Raw genomic sequence first — 18,659 nt, 5'->3', positions numbered from 1 at the left:
ACTTATCTGGTGAAGATAGATGGATATATGGATTGATAGATCGAGTGATCGATCAATCGATTGATCAATCGATAATCTCTGCATTGCCTTTACATTATCCAAATGGTATAAATAATATATTTTGATGAATAACAAATCATAAATTTAATGTAGTTCAGTTAATCTATTTGTTCCTTTATGATGAGTACTTTTTGTGTTTTGTTGTAATCTGGCCAAATATATAGAGATACTCTCCATGTTATTTCCAAACAGCTTTTGTTTTTGTTTTTGTTTTTTTTACCTTTTATAGTTAGATCTATCATCCTTCCAGAAGTAATTATTTTTGTTACCATGAGTTATACTTCATCTTTCTTCTGTAGAGATATTCAGTTACTTTGGCACCATTTGTTGGATGGGCCATCCTTTCTTCACTGCACATCACTGTCACTCACTGCAGGATCACCTTTGCCCCATACATGTGTATACATGGATAGCCATGCATACAGATCGCTGTATGAAGTTTTCCTTTCTCTCAGGTAAGTACTTGCAAGTGGAATTGCTGGGTCAAGTGTATGTTTAAACTTTATGAGAAGCTGCCCAACCGTTTCCCCACATGGCTCTGCACTCTGCATTACTACCAACAATGTATGAGAAAATTCTACTTTCCAACATTCTCAGTACCACGGGGTGTGGTCAGTCCTTTGAATTTTAGCCATTTTAGTGAGTTCATCGTAGTATCTTCTTGTGCCTTTCATTTCCTGTTATCTAAAGACTAACGATGTTGAGTTTCTTTACACAAGCTGATTTGCTGTGTATCGCCTTTGGTGAAATATCTTTTCAAGTCTTTTGTGTGTGCTTTTTAAAAATAATTGGGTTGCTTGTCCTCTGTATGTATTCTGGATTCAAGTCATTATTAGAAATATGTTCTCCAAATATTTTCTGCCAGTCTGAGGCTTGTGGGTTTTTAATTATATTTTATAAAGAGTCTCTTTTAAAGAGCAAATACATTTTATTTTTAAGAAATCTAAATTATAAATTTTTCTAGACTTCTGTGTCCCACCTAAGAAACTTTTGCCTACCCCATGTTTACCAGGATTTTGTTCAGTGTTTTCTTCTAAAGGTTTTATAGTTATAGTTCTTACACATTTGACCCATTTCAGGCTCCGTTTTGTATACAGTACAACATAAGAGTCTTTGTTCATTAAATATATATTGAAATCCATATAAAGATAGGTAGGTAGGTAGGTAGATAGATATTCAATGATGCTGGCACAATTTGTGGAAACAGTATCTTTTCTACATTGAGTTATGTTGGCACATTCATAAAATATTAATTGATCATATACATATTGGTCTATTTCAGGATTATTTACTCTGTTCGTTGATCTATATTCCTATTTTCATGTAATTATTATTTTCATTGCTATGGATTTATAAAAAGTGTTGAAATTAGAGTAAGTCTGCCAGGTTTCTCATTTTTAAATTGTTTTGGCGATTCTGATTTCTTTTTATTTCTATATAAAATTAAGCATTAGCTTCTAAAAGTAGTCTGCTTTAGTAGTCAATGTGCTTTAACCACATTGAATCTATAGATCATTTTGGGAGGAAACCTGCCACCATAACAATACTAAGTCATTCAGTCCATGTGCATGGTACATCTCTATGTAGTTGAGTCTGCTTTAATTTTACTCATGAACGTTTTGGAGTTTTTAATGTACTAGCATACACATATTTTGTTAAGATCATCTCTATATATTTCTTAATTTTTGTACAGTTATAAACTGTGTTATTGTATCCCTAGCATTCAGTCCTTATTTCCCCTTTCTCCTAGCCCTTAGAAACCACCAACCTACCTTCTCTCTCTGGATTTTCCTATTCTGGACATTTCATATAAATGGACTGATATAATATGAAGCCCTTTTTGATTGGCTTGAATGTTGCTTAATATTTTCAAGATCTGTTCATTTTGCAGCATGAATTAGTACTTCATTCCTTTTGATTGCTGAATAATATTCCATTATATGGATCTACCACTTTTGTTTATCCACTCATCCGTTGATGGACATTTGAGTTGTTTGCACTTTTTGGCTGTTGTGAATAATGCTGCTATGAACATGGATGTACAAGTTTTTGTGTGGACATGTGTTCGGTTCTTTTGTATATATACTTCAGAGTGGGATTGCTGGATCATACAGCAAAGTTATGCTTAATTTCAGAGAAACTGAAAACTAGTTCCCAAAGTGCCTGTACCATTTCACCTTCCTACTGGCAGTTATCCCACCAGTTTATCCCACTAGTTTATCCCACCAGTTTATTCACATTCTCATCAACACTTGCTATTGTCTGTTGTTGTTGTTGCTGTTGTTTTATTTTAGTCGTCTTAGTGGATGTAGAGTGAAATCTCTCTGTGGTTTTGAATTGTGTTTCTCTAATGACTAATGATGTTGAGCATCTTTTCATATACTTTTATGACATACTTAAATCAGCACACTCAGAGCATGGTCATTAGCTTGGCCATTGAAACATTTACCCTTTTTCTGAGAATTCCTTTTCCATAATTCTTGTGAGTGCTCTTGGCATTCTATGATCTTCAGCATTAATCTATATTCCCTGAAAGATCTAGACCATACTAAATATTTTAGTACTGTTGTTCCTCTGCCTTGACAATATGGGAACTTAAATTACTGTGAATCAGGCATATAAATTTAGGAAAAGAAAAAAGTTATCATTCAATGGTTTTATTAGTAACTGTTTGAGAAATGATCAATTGGCACTCTCCACCCATTCTGACTTTGTTCTGCTGTACCTTCCTACACCTGAAAAGCTGGAAAGAAGAAAGGAATACTTTCCCCAGACTCCTTTGCAGGTCAGGTCCTGGATATGAATTAGGTTCTATTGAATAGATGTACTTTTGTGAAATTTGGAATAGTGAAATGAGATGAAGCACATTTGGGGTTTTTGTTTTTGTTTATTTTTGCCTTTTCTACTGTCAGATGTATTAATGGAGCATTTTTTTCCGCAGTAGAATTTCAGCATCCAATCAGCAGGTACATAGATGCTGACAGGCAGTTGCATTGAGAATAGCAGTTGGATTCCACTTTTCTGGGTCTAGTCATCAGTTTAGGGGGAATAAACATGTATTTTTTATGTTAATCCCTGATATCTGGGTTGTAGCTGCACGGATATGCTCCTGAATTCATAGTTCCAAGGGCGACCTTCTGATTCCCCACCTTCCTGATGACATAAGAGGTAGAAGTACTCCATGTTGGTCTCATTATTCTTGTCCTCACATTTATTCCTAGCGACTCATTCTAGAGCCTGTGATTCTATGACACTGTAAATGACTTTGTAAGGACCCAATTCCTTGAATTAACTTAATTTTTGCTTAAAATACCAATGGTGGTTTCTTTTGCCTACCCGGAACGTTGATGAATAAAATAGATAAAGAAATGTAGACTTAACCCTAGGATAATTGTGATGTCAGGCCCCTGATGCTTATGTGGATAGACGAAAAACCCTTTCAGTCTCAAAATGACATCATAACTGATTTTTAAGACAGATGAACCTTTTCTATTTTTTAAAATACTTAATTTTCTTTAAAAAAGCCTCTGTCTCTCTCCCTTGTAGCAGAATACAGATGGTTGATGATTCAACTTAATGAATTTTCAACTGTATAATAGTGCAAAAGTGATATGCATTCAGTACAAACAGTACTTTGAATTTTGATCTTTTCCTGAGCTAGCAATATGTGGCACATATCATGATGCTCTCTTGGGATGCCAGCAGCAACAGCAACAGCGTCCAGTCAGCCATGTGATCAGGGGGGTAAACAAGCAATACACTTGCAACCATTCTGTCCCATACACCCATCTCCATTGTCACTTTCCATATGGTATTCAATAAAGTGCATGAGTTATCCAACAGTTATAAAATAGACTTTGTGTTAGATGATTTTGTGCACCTGTAGGCTAATGTAAGCATCCTGAGCACATGTAAGGTAGGCTGGGCTAAGCTGTGATGTTCAGTAGGTGAGGTGTATGAAATGCATTCTCACTTCAGGATATTGTCAACTTATGGTGGGTTCATCAGGACATATTCCATTGTGAGTCAAGGAAGATCTGTATATAATAACCTCATCTAGCATCTCTTTGTGGAAAACAGAGTTTTCTAGAAATTCTCTCTTAAACAAGAGAAATATTAATTTTATTTCCACAGCAAACTCCAGACAACCAGAGTATACATATTGGCCAAAAAGAATTGATATAAAATTTTAAAGATATTTCTATTTATGTTTATCGAAGTAAGATTTTACTATGGAAAATACAAGTGGAAAGTGGATATGGAAGAGAGACAAGAGCAATCATACATAATTCCATCACCCTGGGATAGTACCTTTTAATATTTTGGTATATTCAAGTTTTTTTAGACAAGTATTATGAATAATGAATTCATAATGAGTTCAGTATAGTGATGTGTTATCAAATATTGGAAAGCTCACACACTACTCCATCATATCAACATAGCATAATTAGCCACAATGACTAAAATTTGAGAGCTTTCTGTTTCTCTTCTGAGTAATATCTTTATACCAAAGTTATTACTGACGAATGGATAAAGAAGATGTGGTTTATATATACAATGGAGTACTACTTGGCAATGGGAAAGAATGAAATCTGGCCATTTGCAGCAATGTGGATGGAACTGGAAGGTATTATGCTAAGTGAAATAAGTCAGTCAGAGAAAGACAGATACCATATGTTTTCACTCATATGTGGGTCTTCAGAAACTTAACAGAAGACCACAGGGGAGGGGAAGGGGAAAAAAAAGTTACAGAGAGGGAGGGAGGCAAACCATAAGAGACTCTTGGATACTGAGAGCAAAGTTATAAATAATATTGTTTTACTATTTCCTTGATCAAACTCCTGGAAGTGAAAGAGTAGGTCATAAGGTACAAAATTTTTTTTAAATGTTTTATTTATTTTTGAGACAGAGAGAGACAGAGCATGAGCAGGGGAGGGGCAGAGAGAGAGGGAGGCACAGAATCGAAAGCAGGCTCCAGGCTCTGAGCTGTTAGCACAGAGCCTGACACGGGGCTTGAACTCACAGACTGTGAGATCATGACCTGAGCTGAAGTCAGATGCTTAACTTACTGAGCCACCCAGGTGCCCTGGTACAAATATTTTTTATGCTCCAAATATATATTATCAACTTATTTCCTGGAAGTCTATACCAATTTGTATTCCTATTACCAGTAGCATTTCAGAATATCTCCTTCACCTGCTTTTATACAGCATCAATTATTGTCATTAAAACAACACAATTATAATATCTAACAGTATTTTACAATATAAATTTGGGATGACGTTATTTCTAAAATTTTTACATTGTGATTCTGTACTATGTAAAGGACTATTTCCATTCTCAGAATTTTATTAGTTGTAATTAGCTATCTATATCCCACAGGATATATAGTGGGATTCTTCGATATGACATAAAGTCTCTAAATTTTTGTATACAAAAGAAATACTTTACCTAATTAAAATATATTAAAGTTTGAATATAGGTTTTAAAATGACAAATAAAGCAAATATACCTTCTGAAAAAAAAAGTAAAGCACCAGTGACTTTTTAATTTATGGAGTCTTTATTTACAATACTTATGCTGTCCTTTACCAAGTCATTACCCCTGCCTAAACAATATTCTGGTTATTTTCTGAGTCTTATAAGGGGCAAATACAGTTGAGAACAAGAGACTAGGAGAAACAGATAAGGTATAACCATATATATTCATCAATATACCTGCACCTAAAATTTCTGGACTCAGAAATATCTCCAGAAATATCCTATCCATTTGAGTCCATTTGGTTTAAGAAGATCACCTTCAAAAGTGTAAATGGTCCTGTGGAAGAGTGAACCTTACTCGCCAATTGAGTGCATGTCTTTTAAGAGATATAATGATATTTGGTTTAGCCCTCCAGGAATGGGAGTTTGATTGCTAAGATAGCCTATTTATACAGGGCGGAGAACAGACTGAATAGATAGTAAATAGTATGGTGTATTTGGGTGCCTGGAGGGCAGAGGTGGTGATATTACAGGTAAGAAATTGGCTCAGAAAAAAAAGGGATATTACCGACAAACTCAAAGGTTGATTTAAAAAAAAATTTTTTTTAATGTTTATTCACTCTTGAGAGAGACAGAGACAGAATGTGAGTGTGTCAGGGGCAGAGAGAGAGGGAGACACAGAATCAGAAGCAGGCCCCAGGCTCCAAGCTGTCAGCACAGAGCCTGACACGGGGCTGGAACTCACCAGCTGTGAGACCAGGACCTGAGCTGAAGTCGGACACTCAACCGGCTGAGCCACCCAGGTGCCCCAAAGTTGATTTTTTAAACCTCTGCTTTCCTACTAGAAATTGCAGTAGTAGATTGCTGTGGTCAGGGCATGTAACCTACTTCAAGGCCAGGATGGTCTGGTCTGGTTTCCCTGGTTGTCATGTTATTTCCACCTCTTCTATCTAAGAAGAAGGGATGGAGAGAAGGGAGGATAGTCAAAGGGAAACGCACACGGTGCATTCTTCTTCTTGTATAATCGTCTTCCTTTCAAAGCAAGATCTGTTGTAGAAGACATCAAAAAGTCACACCCTCCTTTTTAAAAAACTTGATCGGGGCGCCTGGGTGGCGCAGTCGGTTAAGCGTCCGACTTCAGCCAGGTCACGATCTCGCAGTCCGTGAGTTCGAGCCCCGCGTCAGGCTCTGGGCTGATAGCCTGGAGCCTGTTTCCGATTCTGTGTCTCCGTCTCTCTCTCTGCCCCTCCCCCGTTCATGCTCTGTCTCTCTCTGTCCCAAAAAAAATAAATAAACGTTGAAAAAAAAATTAAAAAAAAAAAAAAAAACTTCATCAAGGATAAACTGGACTTTGAGTCTTTGGAGAGCCCTGTTTTTAGGTGCTTCTTTATCTCTCTCGGGTGACTTTCTAATCATTGTAATATTTTTTTGCCAACTCTCAAATTTAATTCCTAGTTCTAAAAATACCCTAATTTGAAACATGTGGATATAAAAAAAAATAGTAACCTGTAACCCCACTGCAAAAATATAACCTCTGTTAAGCTCGTGACTTCTCAGAACACCCATTTCCACCAGACTACCTTTCCTCAAATTATTGCTCTAAAATTTCCAGCACACGTAATTTATAGTTTTGTGTTTGCATTTTGGATATTTTATTAAAGAACCCAGAAAATAAACTGGATACTTTAGTACAAAGTTGGCACACAGTAGGAATACATAAATATTGACTCTGTTTCACCAGCCATTACAATAACAGAAAGGAGTGTTCTTGAGTTAAATAAATGAAATATTAAGGAAATACCATAAAATATATATTAATTTAATTCTTCATCTCCTATGACAATCCTTCAATATTTATCATGATCTCCACAATGTGGTATAGTAGAAAGAGGATGAGTATTAGAATCAAACTTACCTGGTTTGGGGAAGTTATTTACATTCTGAGTCATACTTTTCACAACCCTGCCTCGAAGAACAATGAGGAACCTTGTAAATACTCAATACATGTTTGTATTCTCATACCTTCACCCTATGCCATAGTACCCAAGAGTAGGGGTACTTGAATCCAGAGTGTATGTCATATACGTTAGTTCACTCTAGCTAATACTCTGGTTTTAGAGATGAAAAAGGAGAATGGTGTCTTGCCTTCCCTTAGCACTGAGATCCAGAGAAAGCCTGAGACAGAACATCTCATTCTAAAGCCAAATAAATGAGTGAGAATCTCCTTTTTGTTGTGCCCCTAACCCGGAGTTACCTGATAACCTTCCCTTAAAAATCAGTCTGAGAGTGGTGAAATCACCAAAATGATGAAGGGCAGGGTTGCTCAGGATACCAGGACCAGGCATCACCGTCATGGTGAGAGGAATGTTTTCCAATTGCCAAATAGTTTACACAAGGCTTCCTTCATGTCTCTGTTCCTCAAGCTATAGATGAATGGATTTAGCATGGGGATAATCACCATAGAGAATGGCATCCCTGCTTTGACTCTCTGCAGAGTGAGTTGATGGAGGAAATAAATAAACACCCATAAGAGATCCATAGAAGAGCAGAACCACTGTGAGGTGAGAACCACAGGTAGAGAAGGCTTTCTAGCATCCTCCAGGAGATGAGATGCCAAACATAGCCCAGGAAATGCGGACATAGGAGAGGACAATCAGCATGAGGGGAACCGTGAGGAACATCAGGCCCATGGTGATGATCATCAGCTCATTAATGCGGGTATCTGAGCAGGCAAGCTTCAGTAGAGCACTGGGATCACAGTAGAAGTGAGGGATGGCTTTGTGGGCACAGAAGGCCACACGGGTCAGAGGCAGTGTGTTCACCAGGGCAGGGCAGTTGGTTAGCACCCAGCACATGGGCAGTTGGTTAGCACCCAGCATTAGTGCACAAAGTTGGGGACTCATAGCTGTGCTGTAATGGAGTAGCTGACAGATGACCACATAGCGGTCTATGCCATCACAGCCAGAAGGCAGTTGTCAAGGCCACCAAACACAAGGAGGAGATACAGCTGTGCAAGGCAACCAGAATGGGAGATGGTCCAACTCTGGGTATGAATGTTGGCCAGGATTTTGGGTATTGAAGCAGAGGTGAAACAGACATCAGTTAATGATAAGTTTGCCAGGAAGAAGTACATGGGAGTATGAAGGTGTGGGTCAGAGCTGATGACCAGGATGATGAGCAGGTTCCCTGTCATGGTGAACAGGTACATGCCCAGAAAAGCGCCAAATAGGAGAGATTGCTCCTCTGGCTGCTCAGAGAGTCCTAGAAGGAAGAAGTCTGAAATAGCAGTTTGGTTCATTCTGCTTGGTTTTCCCATCCCTGTAGTTCTTGTTATCTGTTCAGATAGTCCCTGTGTTAGTATTTAACTATTAGATCAACCACAGATGTATCTGTGTAGCCAGAACTATATTGGGGGAAAAAGGAGAATAAATGGACCTTGGCAATGAGAATCTTGGATCTCATGGGACATGTAAGAAAATACCCACAGGACATAGAAGCAGGCAAGATAATATCCATACAAATGCAGATTGTGCTTTTGGTTTAAATGGAGTCCAGGGAAGAGATCAGTTTGACTAGAGAAGTCAATGTAGGCTATTGGAGGAGCTAAGAATTGAGCATATCCTTGAAGGCATGATTGGAAAAGTCATTAATTGTTTAGTGATTGATAATTTCCTTTGATGCCTCTCCCCCAACACACACACACACACACACACACACACACACACACACACACACACTCACCAATTAGACAAAATAGCCTCCTCTCTACTAGCCTCCCCAATCCCTAGAACTTGACCGCACCATTTAGCTCCCCTCCCTATGCCCTTCCCTAACTGGGGCCACAGGGTATGTGGGCTAAGGGCAGTGAGTATCTGTGATGTCTCATCTACCGCGTCTCCTCCTCTCCACAAACAGGAAGGGGGCCACACCCACCCCATGATCACTGTCTCTTCTTTGTCACTGTCCTCTTCCTCTTCTGCTTCTTTGTACCTGTATTCACTCTAGGAACTGATATTTCAGTTCTCCTGGCCTCTCATCATGATCAGCTCCTATTTGTAGAAGCTGGTTAAATACCAGACATCTTCATGGCAATCTTTTATTCTTCATAAGGCCATGACATAGGTGCTACTATCCTTGTAAATGATGACACTGAGATTCAGAGATATTTGATGTATTCAAGATCAGATAGCTAGTAAATGACATTCAAATGCAGGTGTGCCTGACTCCAGAGCCTGTGCCTTTACCCCTACAATTGTAGAGGAAGGAAGATGGAAGGAATCAGGCTCTGGTTCTCTGGGCTTCAAAGTAGCCACTCTGTTCTGCTCCCCTGGGATTTAGAGAGAGCTGGTGTGAGAGCTCATTCCATATTGGCCTTGTAAAAACTACGGCCTTAGACGTTTCTGTGAATAGTTAATCCTCTATTTGTTCTTTGGTTCGTAGAGTGACTTCTGATCTTAGGTGGAGAGTCAGCTCATCTACCCAGAAAAGTTCTGCCTAGTTGTTGTGGGAAGTGTGTGTGTGTGTGTGTGTGTGTGTGTGTGTGTGTGTGTGTCCTGCCCCTTGTAGATTCTCACCTGTGAGAGCATGGATCAGTGTCCGGCATCTTCAGATTTTCCATTTCTTTCTCCTGGATGGATAATTCACAATGAGGAAGTTTCTGGGATCTTTAAGACTCAGTCAGCAGAGTTTGTGTCTATTGAGTCCAGAGTTCATTAGGAACATGGAGTGTATGATTCCTTTGCAGCTTCCCTAAGCCTGAGAAGACAAGAGACTTTCTTAGGGTTTTAAAGGCTTCTTGAAAACATCTCCCAAAGTGCTCATTAGAGCCAACCTCAGTGTCATTGTGCAGCCTTTCCTCCAGCCAACTCTGGCTGGATGCTGGGAGAACTGAGGGCAAATATTTCCCAGAGTTAAGCTCAGATGTCGGTCTCAGGAGTGTGATTCTGAGGCCTCTTGCTGGGATACAGTGCACTTCAGCCTGACCAGCAGGTCCCTAGGAAATTGTACCTATGCACTGGACAGTTGAATTTCTGTCCCGTACTCTAAGCAAAATTGTATCGAGGGAAGTGTCAGAAATATAAATTATAATGATTTCTGTTGGTGATTTTCCTAAACAAAGTAATCCTAATGTAGAGCAACCTCCTCAAGTCCTAAACTCTCAACTAAATGAGGCAGCCTATATAGAGCACACCAACCATAATGTCTGATACATAGAAGCTGCTAAAAATGTTTTATCTCCTGTATTTTTATTAATACTATTGAATTGATACTATTATTAATATTATTGAACACTTTCATTACACAATCTCAAGTAATACAGGAAGCTTAGACACAGGAACTATTATTATTCCCATTTTACAGATGATGAAACAGAGGTCCAAGGAAGATAACGACTTGACCAAGGTCATACAACTACTAAATGAAGGTGGTAGAATTCCAACCTAAGTCTGCATGACCCTAGAATCCATGTTCTTAACCACACTTTGTCCTAGTATCATTACTGGTTTTAATTGTCAACAATTCCACAGATAGAAAATAATCTCATTTTTCTAACTCACATGTCTCTGGTTACTAGTGAGATTGACTATTTGTTTCATCTGCTTTTTAACCATGGTTAATTATTCCCCAAATTATCCTATTAATATGTTACTCCTTTATCTACTGGGATATTTGTGGGGTTTTAAAATGGATGTTAGACGGGGCGCCTGGGTGGCGCAGTGCGTTAAGCGTCCGACTTTAGCCAGGTCACGATCTTGCGGTCCGTGAGTTCGAGCCCCGCGTCAGGCTCTGGGCTGATGGCTCGGAGCCTGGAGCCTGTTTCTGATTCTGTGTCTCCCTCTCTCTCTGCCCCTCCCCCGTTCATGCTCTGTCTCTCTCTGTCCCAAAAATAAATAAATACGCTGAAAAAAAATTTTAAAAATAAAATGGATGTTAGAGGCAATAAAACAAATGAAAATATTTTATGGGTGTTGTTTTCTGTCCTTGCCATTCCAAGACGTCTACAACTTTTTAAAAATGTTTTTTATAGTCAAAATTGACAGATATGTGGCTTTGTGATTTTTTCCATTACTTTTATACTGAAAAGTCTTTCCATCTTACATAACAGGAAAATGTCATTTAGTTATTTCTTCTAAATTTTAAACAGTACATTTAAAATTTTTTCTCCTTTTTTCTTGCAATATTTTATTTAAATTCAAGTTACTTAACATACAGTGTAGCATTCCTTTCAGGAGTAGAATTTAGTGATTCATCCCTTAAATATAATACCCAGTGTTAATCATAACAAGTGCCCTCCTTAATGCCCATCAACCCAAATTTTAATTTACTTGCAATTTATGTTGTGGTATAGTGACAGAAAAAGATCTACTTTTACTTTTGATTACTCACAATAGCTAGTTTTATCAGGACTACTTTTTAATAACTCATGCATTTTCCAGTGCACAGGTCTGTGCACCTGTGCCTGGCCTTTCCAAATCATGTGGGCTGCTCACACCACTGGCAGCAGCGTTCTGAAAGTGGGCCTCTTGACAGCAAACATTTTAAGAGATCAAGGTGAAAACTGCATGATTTTCATAAAACCTAGCTTTGGAAATCCTAGAATCTCATTTTCACTACCTTCTATAGATCAAAGAAGTCACGAGGGCCAAGCCAGTGACTAAGGTAAAGAAATTAAGCTCCATCTGTCCATAAAAAGAATAGCAAATAACTTTTGGCTTTCTGTAATTTACCAACACCTGAAATTATTTAAATTCTTCTCACATTCAAAATCGATTCACTCCTTCCCTCAAAGCTCAGAATTTCATTGCATTGGAACATCAGGTCAGTGTCCAAGATCTTGTGTTGAAACGAGGTCCTGGTGAAAATGTGTTTCCTTAGATTCACTTCCCTGTTCATTGTCCTTCTCAATCTGGAGACCTGGGACGTGAGAGACAAGTTATCTCTCTCCTCCCTCCTCACGCGTACCCACCATGATGCTGATATGGGCATGGGATAACTACAATAGACACTCCAAATCCTCAGGGGCAAGGATAGGACAGAGAGAGGAGCAGGAGGCAGAGAGTGATGTTGTTGCTTATACTCTACTGATGGATATACCACACTTCATCTGTTCTACTGTTGATAGCCATTTAGATGATGATAAAAATATTCTTATACAGCCTCTTAGAGAACATACATACACATTTTGGTTGAATATATATTTAGTAGTAGAATTTGGGGGTTCTAGGTTTTGCATGGTTTCAACTTTAGTTTTTCAGAATGATTTTCATGTATACATGACAAATATCTCCTCTGGGTGTTGACTTTTCACTTTCTTATTGGTGTCTTTTGAGAAATAGAAGTTATTAATTTTAATATAGTCCAATTTATATTTTTCTTTATGATTATGTTGTTTGTGTCCTAAGAGATATTTGCATACTTCTTCATTATGAAGATATTCTCCCGTGTTTCCATCTAAAGTCTCCATTATTTTTTATTTCTATATGAATCTCTTTGGACTTGATTTTTATATACAGCATGAGGTCAGAGTCAAATTATATTTTCTCCCATTTGGGTATCCAATTATCTCAGATGATTTATTGAAAAGGTCATCATCTTGGAAAGTTTATTCAGCTATGTTGAAGAGTCACATTCATAATTCAGGTGAACATTTATCTATGAATCTGTTTATAGACTCTTCTGTTTCATCAGTTTTTCTGTCCTTGGTAAATACCACAGTTTTAATTATTATAGTTTTATAATATCTTGATATATGGTTGTATAAGTCTTCTAAATTTGTTTCCTTGGCTATCCTTGGTACTTGTGTTTTTATGTGAACTTTAGAATTAGCTTTACACACACAGACACACACACAACCTGCTAGAACTATGAATGTGATTTCATTGATAGGCTAATTTGGGAAGAGTGTATACCATAGTAATGCTGAATTTTTCAATCTATGAATATAGTATATCTCTTCATTTTTGCCTACTTTATTTCAATAACGTTTTAATAATATTTTGTAAATTTTAGTAAAGAGGTCTTGCACATTACCTTAAATGTATTCCTGGGTATCTGTGCTTTTATAGTCTAAAGTAAATAACATGTTTAGAATGTTTGTTTCTGTTTTTTCATGGCTAGGGTGCAGAAATGCAGTTGGTTTTGTATGTTAACTTTTGTATTGAGTGACCTTGCTATATCATTTTATTAGTCATTTTATTAGTCATAAATTTGGAGTGAATTTTTAGGTGTATAATCAGATTGTCTGATAATTATCTGATAATAATACCAGTATTTCCAATTCCTATTTTTCAATATTTTACTTAAATTCTAGTTAGTTAACATATTGTGTAACATTGGCTTCAGGAGCACAATTTATCACTATATATAACACCCAGTGGTCACCACAAGTGCCCTCCTTAGTACCCATCACCCATTTAGCCCATCCCCCTGCCCACCTACCCTCCATCAACCCTCAGTTTATTCTGTATAGTTAAGAGTCTCTTATGGTTTGCCTCCCTATCTCTTGTTTTCCCCCTTTGCCCTATGTTTATCTGTTTTGGTTATTAAATTCCATGTATGAGTGAGATCACGTAGTATTTGTCTTTCTCTGGCTGACTTGTTTCACTTAGCATAATACATTCTAGCTCCATCCATATCATTGTAAATGGCAAGATTTCATTACTTAATAGCTGAGTAATACACACACATGCACACACACACACAAACATACATACATACATACATACATACATACATACATACATACCATATCTTCTCCATCCATTCATCAATCAATGGGCATTTGGGCTGTTTCCACAATTTGGCTGTTGTTGATAATGCTGCTATAAACATTATCCCTTCAAATCAGTACTTTGTATCCTTTGGATAAATACCTAGTAGTGCAATTGCTGAATCATAGGGTAGTTCTGTTTTTAACTCTCTGAGGAACCTCCTTACTATATTCCACAGTGCCTGCACCAGTTTGCATTCCCACCAACAATGTAAGAGGATTACCCTTTTTCTGCATCCTTGACATCACATCTTGTTTCCTGCGTTGTTAATTTTAGCCATTCTGACTGTTATAAGGTGGTATCTCATTGTAGTTTTGATATGTATTGCCCTGATGATGAGTGATATTGAGCATCTTTTCATGTGTCTATTAGCCATCTGTATGTCTTCTTTGGAGCAAATGTCTATTCATGTCTTCTGCCCATTTTTAATTGGGTTATTTGTTTTTTGGGTGTTGATTTTTATAAGTTCTTTATATATTTTGGATACTAACCCTTTATCAGATATGTCATTTGCAAATATCATCTCCCATTCCAAAGGTTGCCTTTTAGTTTTGTTGATAATTTCCTCCTCTGTGCAGAAGCTTTTTATTTTGGTGTAGTTTCAATAGGTTTTTTTTTTTTTTGCTTTTGTTTCCCCTGCTTCTGGAAATAAGAAGTTGCTATGACTGGTTTCAAAGAGGTAACTGCCTGTGTTCTCCTCCAGGACATTGATGGTTTCCTGTCTCACATTTAGTTCTTTCATCCATTTTGAATTTATTTTTTTATATGGTGTAAGAAAGTGGTCCAGTTTCATTCTTTTGCGTGTTGCTCTCCAGTTTTCACAGTACCATTTGTTGAAGAGACTGTCTTCTTTTCCATCAATAGTCTTTCCTTCTTTCTTAAAGATTAGTTAACCATAGAGCTGTGGGCCCATTTCTGGGTTTTCTATTCTGTTCCATGGATCTATGTGTCTGTTTTTGTGCCACTAACATACTGTCTTGATGGCTACAGCACCATAATATAAGTTGAAGTCTGGAATGATAATATGCCTCCAGCTTTGCTCTTCTTTTTCAAGATAGCTTTGGCTATTCCAGGTCTTTTCTGGCTCCATGCAAATTTTAGGATTATTCATTGTAGTCCTGTGAAAAATGCTGTTGGTATTTTAATATGGATTGCATTAAATGTGTGCATTCTTTGGGGTAGTATAGACAGTTTAACATATTTGTTCTGTAATGAAATGGCACTAAATTCCTATCTGTCAGTAATTACTCCAACTGTAAATGAGCTACATACTCCAATCAAAACACACAGAAGTATCAGAATAGATTAAAAAAAAAACAAGACCCATCTATTTGCTGCCAGCAAGAGACTCATTTTAGACTGAAAGACACCTGTAGATTGAAAGTGAGGGGATGAAGAAATATTTACCATGCAAATGGATATCAGAAGAAAGCCAGAGTAGCAATACTTATATCAGGCAAACTAGATTTTAAACTAAAGGCTGTAACAAGAGATGAAGAAGGGCATTCATTACATCATACTAAGGGGGTCTATCCAACAAGAACATCTAATAATTGTACATATTTATGCTCCTAACTCAGAACACCCAAATATATAAAACAATAACAAACAGAAAGGAAATCATTGATAATAATATGATAATAGTAGGGGACTTTAACACCTCACTTACAGCAAAGGACAGATCATGTAAGCAGAAAATCAACAAGGAAACAATGGCTTTGAATGACACACTATACCAGATGGACTTAACAGGAATATTTGGAACATTTCATCCAAAAGCAGCAGAATATGCATTTTTTTTTCAAATGCACATGTAACATTCTCCAGATTAGATCACATACTGGGTCAGAAATCAGCCCTCAACAAGTACAAAAAAATTGAAGTCATACCGTGCAAATTTTCTGATCACAACACTATGAAATTTGAAGTCAATCAGAAGAAGAAATTCGGAAAGATCACTAATTCATGGAGGCTAAAGAACATCCTACTAAAGAATTAATGGTCAACCAGGAAATTAAAGAAGAAATTAACAAGTACCTGGAAACAAATGAAAATGAAACATGACCATCCAAAACCTTTGGGATGCAGCAAAAGTGGTCATTAGAGGGATGTTTATAGCAATACAGGTCTACATCAAGAATCCAGAAAAGTGTCAAATATACAACCTAACCTTACACCTAAAGGAGCTAGAAAAAGAAAACAAATGAAGTATAAAGCCAGCAGAAGAAGGGAAATATTCCTAGTTTCCTATAGGTTTTGTTGCAAATGGGTGTTGAAGTTTATCAAATACTTTTGTTTCATCTATTGAAATTTTGAAATGATTATTCTCCTTTACGTGTTAGTGGAATGATTTTCATTGATGGGTTTTCAAATGTTAAACTAACCTATCATCACGAATAAATCCTTTGGCTCAGTGTAGTATGCTTTCTGTGTAACTCTGATTTTAATTTTGTAATTTTTCATTTAGAGTTTTGAAACATCAAAGATCATTCTTTGATTTTCCTTTCTTTTTATTTACCTCTCAAATTTTAGTATTAGTGCCATGCTTGCCTCACAAAAAGAGTCACAGACTTTTTCTTCTTCTACTATTCTGGTGAAGAGTTCAGTGATGAGTTCATGTAAGACTGATTATTTCTTCCTTAAATGTTTGGAAGAACCCAACAGTGAAATCACTGGGGACTTGATATTTTTATTATGGGAACTTTTGATAATGCATTCCATTTCTCTAGTAGATAGGAAACTATTCAGATTTTCTTTTCCTTTGTCGGCTTTCATGTATTTTATCTTTGAAGTATTTGTCCATTTTACTCAAATTGGCATTCATCAGCTTAAAGTTGCTCATAATAGCCTTACATGAAAAAAATTGTCCTTACATTAAAAAAAGTACAGGGAGTAAAAAACACAAATAATACCTGTAAAAATTAATGAATGTTTATATATGTATATATCCATGTAGCCACTATAGATGGAGCTAGAGAGCATTATGCTAAGCGAAGTAAGTCAGAGAAATCAAATACCATATGATTTCACTCGTATGTGGAATTTAAGAAACAAAACATAGAGAAAAAAGAGTGAGAGAGGCAAACCAAGAAACTGACTCTTAACTATAGAGAACAAACTGATGGTTAGCAGAGGGGAGGTGGCTGGGATGATGGGTTAAACAGGTGATAGAGGTTAAGGGGTGCACTTGTGATGAGCACCAGGTGTTCCATGGAAGTGTTGAATCACCATATTGTACACCTGAAAATAATATTACACTGTATGTTAACTGGAATTTAAATAAATACTTAAAATATATACATTTTTAAAATGTATTATGACATTTTAAAATGTATTAATGACATTTTCATCTCCCCAGTTTTCCTCAACATTACCCCAGAGATAAAAAGACTGACACTGATACTTTTTTGAGACTATTTAGCAACTAGAACTCTCAATTATTTTGGATGGGAATGTAAATTTGTATAAGCATTTGGAACATAGTTTGCCTACATATACTAAAGTTAAATATTACTTACCCTAAGACTCAGACATATCACTTCTGCATATACACCTGAGAGAAGTAAGTACATATGGCCCACAAAAGACATACTTAAGGATGTTCCTGTCACCTTTACTCATAATAGTCAAAAATTGGAAATGACCATATATGTTCATCAACAGAAAAAATGAATAAAGTATTATTTGTGTAATGAAATATTATATAGCAATACAATACAAATCATGTCACAACATGACTGAATGTGACAGATGTCATGTTGAGCTAAAGAAGCCAGATGTAAGAGTTCTACCATGTGATTCCTTTTACTTGAACTTTAATGATAGACAAAACTAATCTTCTGGTAATATGTATCACAAGAGTAGTTACTCCAAGAGGATAATGGCTCAGAAGGGAAAAGAGGGAGCCTTCTAACTTGGAGGAGATATTATATATCTTGATTAGCGGGGTGTTACACAGGTGTAAACATGAAAAATTCATTGAGTTGTGCACTTCAGATTTATGTGCTGTGTTGACTTATGCCATAACCCAGTACATTTTTGGAAACTGGCTGGTAGCTCTATGCTTATAGATGGAGCTGTTGACTTTGAGTTCCACTGAAGCATGATCTGGCTTGGAAATGCGTTTTGAGGAGGGGTCTCCAATGCCAGTAGGAGAAGAAAATTATTCTAATATTCTGTATTCAAGATAGAGGTCTAGAAGAAAAATCTGGATAAAGGGCTGTGGGTCTCAGCATTCAACATTTGGTGTGCATGTATAGTCATATATTTTCCTTGTTTTTCACATGATTCACTAATAATATAATTCTGAGCTATTTGTGGCAACCCCCATTCCTAAGCTTCTCCAGAA

General features: G+C 37.0%; 3 protein-coding genes across 10 annotated transcripts in view; 2 read left to right on the top strand and 1 right to left on the bottom strand.

Annotated features, from left to right (window-relative positions):
• LOC111559126 (olfactory receptor 1L8-like) overlaps window positions 1-18,659 on the top strand; it is a 397,653-nt gene that overhangs the window by 217,943 nt on the left and 161,051 nt on the right. The gene's annotated exons all lie outside the window — the stretch shown is intronic.
• Window positions 1-18,659, top strand: part of LOC111557539 (olfactory receptor 1L8-like) — a 356,757-nt gene that overhangs the window by 217,944 nt on the left and 120,154 nt on the right. The gene's annotated exons all lie outside the window — the stretch shown is intronic.
• On the bottom strand, window positions 7,540-9,082 carry LOC109493582 (olfactory receptor 1N2-like). Its single transcript, XM_045043958.1, is given in 3 exon segments — window positions 7,540-7,999; window positions 8,001-8,490; window positions 8,493-9,082. Coding segments are annotated over 3 exon segments (963 nt in total). The 5' UTR covers window positions 8,857-9,082; the 3' UTR covers window positions 7,540-7,890.

Source organism: Felis catus, chromosome D4, assembly GCF_018350175.1.
Source record: "Felis catus isolate Fca126 chromosome D4, F.catus_Fca126_mat1.0, whole genome shotgun sequence".
In the NCBI taxonomy this organism is placed as follows: domain Eukaryota; kingdom Metazoa; phylum Chordata; class Mammalia; order Carnivora; family Felidae; genus Felis; species Felis catus.
Note: the sequence above shows the minus strand (reverse complement) of the source record. Positions and strands in the feature narration are given on the sequence as shown.